General features: G+C 37.6%; 1 protein-coding gene across 1 annotated transcript; it reads left to right on the forward strand.

The window, feature by feature from the left end:
• Positions 1-1,338: 1,338 nt before the first annotated feature.
• On the forward strand, positions 1,339-6,981 carry igfbp5a (insulin-like growth factor binding protein 5a). Its single transcript, XM_058779016.1, has 4 exons — positions 1,339-2,054; positions 4,419-4,627; positions 4,774-4,893; positions 5,050-6,981. The coding sequence occupies exons 1-4, from the start codon at positions 1,727-1,729 to the stop codon at positions 5,185-5,187; spliced, it is 795 nt and encodes a 264-aa protein (XP_058634999.1). The 5' UTR covers positions 1,339-1,726; the 3' UTR covers positions 5,188-6,981.
• The last annotated feature ends 2,927 nt before the right edge of the window (positions 6,982-9,908 follow it).

A 9,908-nucleotide genomic window follows, 5' to 3' on the forward strand; every position in this document is an offset into this window, starting at 1 on the left:
GACTATATTGTGATAAGAGCTCGCTCAAGTACTGAGGAGCTAAACCATTCAGGGCTTTATAAGTAATTAACAAGATTTTCAAATCTATCCGATGTTTGATAGGGAGCCAGTGCAGTGTTGACAGAACCGGGCTAATATGGTCATATTTCCTGGTTCTAGTAAGGACTCTAGCTGCTGCATTTTGGACCAACTGTAGTTTGTTGATCAAGCGTGCAGAACAACCACCCAATAAAGCATTGCAATAGTCTAACCTTGAGGTCATAAACGCATGAATTAACATTTCTGCATTTGACGTTGAGCGCATAGGTCGCAATTTAGATATGCTTTTGAGATGAAAAAACGCAGTTTTACAGATGCTAGAAACATGGCTTTCAAATGAAAGATTGCTATCAAACAGCACACCTAGGTTCCTGACTGATGAAGAAGAATTGACAGAGCAGCCATCAAGTGTTAGATAATGTTCTAGGTTATTAACTCGCAGATATGCTGTTCTGAAAAGACGTCGGGAATGGTATATTGTTAGACCGCCCGCTCCCGTTCAAACTGCACCAGAAATTCCCGTTTTATTCGGGAATTTAATCCCACGTCGCAAGAAATCTGATCGGGTCCCGCGGTTCCCGCGGGACAGCCGCGGGAATGCAGACCTCTAGGTCAAAGTAACCTAATAATGTAATCTATTAATTATGCATAAAAAGCTGTCTATCTGTTTATTTAATTAACAGATATGGGTGTCATGCCATAACATGTTTTTAATACGACTTTATATTTAATGTGAATTTAATAACATTGAAAGTTAATATGAATAAAAACATTGTAAAAACATTGAAAACATTGGCTACTTATCATTAAACTTTCACTGTACAGAAAGCCGTAAAAAAGTCGGGGCCGTCAGGCTGAAATGCAGGGCTCTAGCGTTCCCCTCGGTAGAAATCACCTTAGAATCGTCCTAACTCCCTAACATTTCTGGAATTCGGGTTTTATTTAATAAAACAATATTCATTCGGTTTCTAGTTATTTCGAACTATTAAAAAGAACCGTACACAGACCCTAAAAAGAAGTTCGTTTGCATCTAACAGAAATATAAAAAAATTTATATAGGCTTTAAATCTGTTAATTTTATTTATTTTTTTATTTGAATTTAAAATAAGTCAGAGTAATTACAGTAGGCCTATGCTATTTAATTATCTCATATAGTTTTGTTGCTAGCATTTCGATTAATCTGAACCTGCGCCGAAAGCTACATTTATGCACAGCATCACTCCGGGATCCGCCCAAGAACCACCAGTACCTTTAAATGAAGTGCAGTGCGCCTCCCTTCACCGCGGTTAACATGAGCAGAGCTTCATACTGACAGCAGCTCTCCAGGGTGAACACTTGATTAAGCTGCAGAGCCTCTAATATAGCCGGCACATATTGATTTCCTTTTTAATATAAGGGTGACGGTGTTGCTTACATGTATTTTTGAGGTCTGTGCTCTTCCCCTGAATTCCGCTGATCCCATTTCATCTCAGGGCATTGCCTCTTAATTTATATGATAGATCTAAGGTGTTATGCACCATTGGATTAATCTACCAAGTGGTGAGAGGATTGATAATTGATATTTTTAAATACCGATACACTTTCTTCCTTCAACCGGACGCTACATCTTCGTTCTCGGACATCTCAAACGAAAGAAAGCGTCGGTTCTACTAATTCAAGGCTGGTGGAATAGGTTCTCTACAGTAGAATGCTGCTAAGTTTGTATACTCTGATGACATTTGTATGGGGACTACCCGGCTTTTCTGCCTCGTACGTGCCCTGTGAGCCGTGCGATCAGAAGGCGATGTCCATGTGTCCTCCGGTGCGGATGGGGTGTCAGGTGGTGAAGGAGCCCGGCTGCGGATGCTGCTTGACCTGCGCGCTGACCGAGGGGCAGGCGTGTGGAGTCTACACGGGCACTTGTGGACAGGGACTGCGCTGCTTGCCTCGGAACGGGGAGGAAAAGCCGCTGCACGCTCTACTTTACGGCAAAGGAGTTTGCAAGAACGAGAAACTATACAAACCACTGCCTAGAGGTAATTTTTAGTGACATGCAATAGATCATTTGTATGTAAAAAATGATTGAATACAGGGTAAACTATTTCTCTATCTATCTATCTATCTATCTATCTATCTATCTATCTATCTATCTAGGTCAGGACATCCATAGCAGAAAATCTTGTAGGATTTATTTTATCTGGATGAGTTTTTACATTTATTGAATACAGAATTAGTATTCAAATCAAATTCCTTTTCAAAAATCCCCCACCCACACACTCATTCTCTTTATCACACTCTTTCACAGGCTTTAGCCTCCCCTGCCTTTCTTTTCAGTTCCATAAAAATCAGCGATTAACTCAGCTGTCAGCACTCTTAAAACTGTGATTATGCGATCTCATCACATTTACTGAAAACAGCTGCTGCAGCTATTTCACTCTATATCTTCATCTTGCAAGTCGTTAAAAATTTAGATCAGAATGGAAGGCTTGAGAATGGTTCTGACAGTGAACGAACTGGAAGAATGAAGCAGCATTCTGAATATAATAAATAAAATAATAATTTTAAAAAAGCTTAAAAAAATGTTTACATAAATGATCTAAGACTGCTCAGATGGGACTCTATGCTGCCTCTAAATTCTGTGTAAAGATGCAATGCTACTTAAAAATACTAAAGTTCTGACCAAAAACAGTGATGATGTTGCTTTGGTTCAATAATAATTCGCTTTCACATTTTTATTTATTTCATGTGGTATATTTATAAATTCACAAGTCTGGAATTAGAAAAATATATTGTTGATAGAAATTAAGAAAGTGTTCCTGTAACTATGCATAGTGATGAGATACATTTATTTGATTGAGTTCTATTTTGGTTGTGAAAACTCAGTGCCTGCATATGGAATTGTTCCCCAATTTAAAACAAAATGTATTTTTCCAGCCAATTGTCTCTGGCCAAACAGCAGTCATAGATGTGTCTCACCACTAAAAGGACAATGCAAGTTTTGAGCACTCAAAGTGATAAAACATGGTCGAAATTTTCTAAAAAGTTAAAAATGAATAAGATCTGGTTGCAACTTAAATAAATTGTCTTGACAAATAAAAATGAAAAAAATAAAATAAAATTCACATGCTATATTAATAAGTTGTAGGAATGATTTCTAAATATGTGGCCACAATAACTTTTTTCCCCTGCATGTCATTTGCGGGGCTCTGTATTAAACATTTTGTGTAAATGTACTCATTTGGTGCCACCTTTGTACTGTAACAATGAGATTTTAGTGATAGAATGCATGTTAACAGTATGTAACCGAAGACATTTAGAAGACAAAGCAGAGAGAAAGAATGAGCACACCACCTCTCCCAGGGCTGCACAGATCTCAGATTAGCATGCATTCCCAGAACAATACCCCCAGATTAGGAGACTTGGAAGTGCAGTTGTCACATCGCTAAAATAAAACGTAATATCCCTCAAAGAAAAGATCCGGTTAACTAATGCTTGGCAGATGATAAAACAACAGATTAAGAATGAAGCGGAAGCACAATGTTGATTTATTCAATGATTTCCAAGCTTTGCTGAGGACTTTCTCTGATTTGTCAGTGATGTCATTGCAAATGGCTTGAGAGATTTGCTCATCCATTGTGACCCTGGCTGCTTAGCTTTTCCACAGAAGACACAGAAGGGACGAGGAAGGGGTCAAGCCCTTGAATCTGATTACTCACTGTACAGCTGGGCAAATGCAGTGACGCGTGAGAGAGAGGAAGAGGGCATAGACTAGGCAAATTGAAGATAGCATCTGGCATCTCTGCTTACAATTAAAAGAATAGTGCCGGTGGTTGAGTTCAAACTGTTGACTGCTTATTGCCATGCTTGATTTGATTCCATGACAAGTGAAAATTTAACTTCCAAAACTTTCATGATAGGTTTTTACAGACTGTGCATTCAGACTATATAACTTTTCTATAGTTTCTATAAATTCATGGTTATATTGTGAGGAAGGCATGTTAAATGAAATATGCTTGACAGAGTTATTTTCACTAATAAAATTTTCATTATGAGATGACATCTCGAGAAAGCCAACAGCTTAAAAAAACACCAGAAATCTGTTGATCTGTTGTCTCTTCTCAAGAGTATTGGCTCGCTCAGATGCTAAACATTAGTCTTGCTAAGTCTTCTTTACAAGCATATTCCAATAAACTGAGCAGCAACATTCTCAATGTATATGCTGTAAGACCAGTGCAGGAAGATAAAAGTCTTTCTTGTGGATAGATAATGACAAAGTGACTGTAATCAACTTCCATTGTGGCCTTAAATCGATGGTCTTGATTGTTTTGTGATTGACATACAGGCATCTGTTACATGGATCTCAGTTATACCATTGCATCTGATTATTGTCCTCATCTCAGATCGTGAGTCACATGAAGACACCCACGTTACAGAGGTAACCGAGGATCTTCTTCCCCAGGCCAAAGTTCCATTATTCCAACGAGACCACATTAACAGCAAGAAGGCTCAGGCCATGCGAAAGGATAAGAAGAGACAGGAGGCTAAACTCAGGATCAGGGGCAATTTTGAATACCCGCTCTTCGGAAAGGACAAACATCAGTCTGACATTGTACGTTTGCTCATCATCATTCATCTTATGTTAGTGAAAAACACTAATGTTGTCATGTTGTTTCTGTTATGTTAATGTTTATATTAATGCCTAAAACCTATTCCAGACTGTTAATGTTCTGTTAATGGTATATCTGCTAACTGCAGGGTCCATGCCGACGAAAGCTGGATGGAATCATCCAGAGGATGAAGGACAACTCAAGAATCGTGGCTCTTTCACTGTACCTGCCTAACTGTGATAAGAAAGGCTTCTTCAAGCGCAAACAGGTTAGTTCTGCACTTCAGCATGTTTATAGATGTCAGCTATTGGCAAGCTTAGTTGTCGGAAAGTTTTCTTTCCTATAAACACATGGCTCTTGGCTGAGGGCAGGGTCAAGTTACATTGCTTACTTTGTGATGTCCATTTTTGGTTTTATGTCATAGTGTAAACCCTCCAGGGGGCGCAAGCGAGGCATCTGCTGGTGTGTAAACAAGCATGGAGTTCAGATGCCGGGCACTAACTTTAATGGAGGCAACATCCAATGCAAAGATCTTGAAAGCAACAGCAACAACAACGAATGAGACAACTCAAATTTGGTCGCGTAACAATGACTTTGTACGCTCACTTTCATCTACCATATTATGTGATTTGCCAATTAATTCTAATCCTAATCTTAAGAAGTCTGACCTTTATTTGTGGAAAATCCATATTACAAAAAAACAGCCTCTTTTAAAGCTAAGCAGAGGATATGTTCAATACACGCAACAGTTATTGAATCCTGCAACTGTCCTTTTAGGTCTTCATGTGTCATTAAGGTTGGTGGGATATATCAAGTAATTTGGGAAATGTACTAGAGTCATGGACTAGTTTCCACTATATCTTATCATAGACATCTTAGAAGGTTTTATGAGCTTAAAGGAACAGTTTACCCAAAATTGAAAATTCTGTCATTATTTACCTACCCTCATGTTGTTTTATAGCTGACACTCCTTCTTTGGAGGGTAAAATGAGATTTCCAACAGTTTTGTCCCTACAATTGAAGTCAGCTGGGTCTAAAACACTGGACCTTTTGTGTATGCTTTTGTCTTCCACGGAAAAAAATAAAACGCATACAATTTTTGAATGACAAGGTGAGTTGAATGATGGCAGAATTTGCATTTTGGGTGAACTATCCCCATATAGTAATATCACTGTTTCATATGACTTTGCTTTTGTCCATGGCACAGCATTTATTCAGTGAATAGTACTTATATAGTCTTCATGAACTGTTTATCAGTTGTTTTGTACAACCCTTTCCAAAGGTTTCAGCACATTAGTTTATTGTCTTGGCGCATTGTTTTGCCAGCCTGAATGATATAGGGAAATTTATATTCTAACCACCACTGTTTTAGTGCACTGTAAAAACAAACAAACGCCCTATGAAAGAAAGTGAAGCACAACCTCTCAATAAGCTTACACACACATATATACACATGCAGTTCATATAAAACACCACTGAATAAGAAAGACTCAACATTTGAATGCACAATGGTGACAAAACAACCAGCCACTTTTCCATTTTTTCAATCTTTAACAGATCAGGGTCCTTGGGTTCTTATGGAAATCTCAGTGCCTTTTTCTACTCAAATATTTGAATACTGATTTACATCAAAGGCATCAAAGCCACAGAGGGAAAACACAAACACTCAAAATTCTGACCTTTAGTTTGCAGGAGTGTAGATTCAAAAAAAGCAAATTCAACGTTCTTAAAAAGTAGGCAAATTGAGATTATTTGCATTATGAAAATGGCATAGTAGTACAGTACCAAAGGTACTATTAGGTGATGGCCCACAGACGTCAATTTGGTGCAACCACATTTTCCACCTAATGGTATCAAAAATATGCTCTTCATGCTTATGAGATTATTTGCATTGCATGTGTGACATATGTATCAAATCAGAGGCTGGCAACAGTTCAGAATTGTTCCCTGTTTGCGGAATTGTAGAAAGCCCTCTGTCATCCTCACCTGTAAACCAGATTGACTCAGTTTTATTTTAGCCATAATCCTCAAAGTTTCTAGGCTGATTCTGTGAGATTTTTAAAGGACAATATTGTTACTCTTGAGTAACATGGAAAGAATTCAGAATGATAACACTCCATATGGTGGAGTTAAGCTCACCGTTATGAGACAAAAATACAAAGCAGAGCAGTGTGACAAGTTAGTATAGATTCTTATTCTTCTTAATTTAATAGTTTATTTAATATGAGCCCAAATCAAGTAATATGAATGATCAAATTCTTTGTATCACATCTAAATACCTGTGTGCAATATTTATTTGCCATGTAATTTATGTACTCTTATTTTTGTCTCTTTTGTAAAGACAAAACATTTATTTAATAAATACATGAATATAAAAGATATTCAGATATAATAATATAAACTGTTTTTATTTTGTCTGTGTACTGTGCTTCATACAGTTTGAGAAGAGCATACTCACGGGAGTAATTTTTAATATTTAATTGGTGCATCACTAATTACATTTGCAGCAGGTTTTTTTGTATTTCTTAGATATATATATATATATATATATATACACACATATATATATACACACACACATATATATATACACACACACACACACACATATACAGTGGGTACGGAAAGTATTCAGACCCCCTTAAATTTTTCACTCTTTGTTATATTGCAGCCATTTGCTAAAATCATTTAAGTTCATTTTTTTCCTCAATGTACACACAGCACCCCATATTGACAGAAAAACACAGAATTGTTGACATTTTTGCAGATTTATTAAAAAAGAAAAACTGAAATATCACATGGTCCTAAGTATTCAGACCCTTTGCTGTGACATTCATATATTTAACTCAGGTGCTGTCCATTTCTTCTGATCATCCTTGAGATCAGTGGCGGTTTTAGGCATGGGCGAACGGGGCAGCCGCCCGGGGCGGCTTTTTTCATGACACGTGGGGGGCGGCACAAGCACTTGAAAAAAATAAATAAATAATCATCTGTGCCGCTAAGCGGTTTTCTATTATCTATCATATAACTGTGTGGGGAATTGGCAAATTGGCGCCCCTGCTTGCTGAGAAGGTGCCGTGCACAGAAGCTGTGTGAGAAGTGGAAAGGGGAGGGGGCACAGTTGCCAACTCTCGCGAGACAAATAAGCAACAGCAGCTTCAAAAACAAGCCCAAAACAAGCCCAATATTTTTTTGATGATTCATTATCATCAATATTATTTATTATCAATGATTTATTACCAATAAATGAGCCTGCAACATATTAAACTGATAGCACTCTTTTATCTGAAAAGCAAAAACAGAAGCTATTTTACAAAAATTAGCAAACTGCAACAAAAGTGGGAACAAAACTCGTCTCCAATCACCTGTGAGCGCAGAATAGGATTGGAGAGATGGAAAAGGAGAAAAGCACAAGAGCTTCAAAGGGGAGATATAACATAGCCACATATTTATAGCCTAAAATATATAGGGGTCATTCTATGGAAATGTCAATTTTCTGTCCCTAGCCTTAGAAATATTACACTTGAAAAACACTTGGTTACAATTTTTAAAAAAATGTTTTATATATTTTAAAATGAAACAATGGAACAATATTTGAACAATTACACCTTCTTGAGCCGTCAATGTGGCAATATTTGATTTTAATTAATTATAAAGAATTCCAAGCACCACATAACTGCTCGTCCCCACAGCCATGTACAGAGGGAAAGTGCTTTATTTTGAGGTCAAACACAGGTTTTTCTTCCATTTAAAATAATATAATGTAAACATAACTATCAAATAAATGACATTAAAAAAAAAAAATGTAACATAAATATTATAGAAAAATATATTAAATATTATATTAAATTATAATATATATTATATTAAAAAAGAAAATATTATATAATATTATTAAAAAGATTATAAAAAAGATTTTAAAAAATCATTAAGCTGTCATTTATCTGTATTCATGAAGTCAAAAGGTAATCTAATAATGTGGTTTTAAGACATCTTGCCATACCAGGCTATTCGAACCAGATGTATTTACTCAGTATTATGACTACTTGTTTTTTATTATAGCCCGTGATAATGAATACATTACAAAAACATTATAAAAATTATTAAAAATTAATTATAAAAGAAAGTCATCCCACTCCTCTCCGTCTACTTTTATCATCGCTTGGATTACAACTTCACGCGCCTTCTTTTTGAATGAATGAATGAATGAATGAGGCATTTATATAGCGCTTTAATGTGTATTGCAATACACCCAAAGCGCTTTACAATCATGTGGGGGGTCTCTTCTCAACCACCACCAGTGTGCAGCATCCACTTGAATGATGCGACGGCAGCCACAGGACAACGGCGCCAGTGCGCTCACCACACACCAGCTACAGGTGGAGAGGAGAGAGAGTCATAGAGCCAATCAAGTGGATGGGGATTATTGGGAAGCCATGATAGACAAGGGCCAGTGGAGGGAATTTGGCCAGGACACAGGGGTTACACCCCTACTCTTTACGATGAGTGTCATGGGATTTTTAATGACCACAGAGAGTCAGGACCTCGGTTTAACATCTCATCCAAAAGACGGTGCTTTTTTACAGTACAGTGTCCCCGTCACTATACTGGGGCGTTAGGACCCACACAGACTGCAGGGTGAGCACCCCCTGCTGGCCTCACTAACACCTCTTCCAACAGCAACCTAGTTTTCCCAGGAGGTCTCCCATCCAGGTACTGACCAGGCTCAGCCCTGCTTAGCTTCCATGGGCAACCGGTCTTGGGCTGCAGGGTGATATGGCTGTGTCTGTTTTTGAATGTGATTTTTCTCCAATGAGGGGGCGGAACATATGGCAAATTACGCTACAGCACTTATATTATTGCACTGGTTGGCTATTAACTGCGAGCAGACAGAGTGTCAATCAATGCATTGGAGAATACGGCGAACATAAATAAAGAAACGAAGTTGCTTGTCAGATTTTTTCCCAGATAGGGATTTTTTACCGCAACTTTACAAAAAAAGAAGCCCAAAGTCGCGTATAATACAGTTCACCTCTCCCAAATGGAGCGTACAAGGAGGGCTTGTCCGCTCCATTAGTGGGCTAAAGTCAGTCACACCTTGATTTTCTTCCAAATAACGCACATTTCATTCATAATATTAAAACACAGGCCTATAATTTGCACGTTTTAGTTTTTTCTGAATTGTGTGAAATGGCTAATAAAAATAGGTAATACAAAACGATTATGTGGAGGTGAATTGGTTTAGTCTTGACTTCTGGTCGTGAGTGACAATGTTGGGGAATG

This window comes from Onychostoma macrolepis, chromosome 06, assembly GCF_012432095.1.
Source record: "Onychostoma macrolepis isolate SWU-2019 chromosome 06, ASM1243209v1, whole genome shotgun sequence".
Taxonomy (NCBI): Eukaryota; Metazoa; Chordata; class Actinopteri; order Cypriniformes; family Cyprinidae; genus Onychostoma; species Onychostoma macrolepis.

Coding starts and splice junctions, on each gene's coding strand:
- igfbp5a (XM_058779016.1), top strand. CDS start 1,727: ATGCTGCTAAGTTTGTATACTCTGATGACATTTGTATGGGGACTACCC. Junction 2,055..4,418: donor ATACAAACCACTGCCTAGAG/GTAATTTTTAGT, acceptor TCCTCATCTCAG/ATCGTGAGTCACATGAAGAC. Junction 4,628..4,773: donor ACAAACATCAGTCTGACATT/GTACGTTTGCTC, acceptor TGCTAACTGCAG/GGTCCATGCCGACGAAAGCT.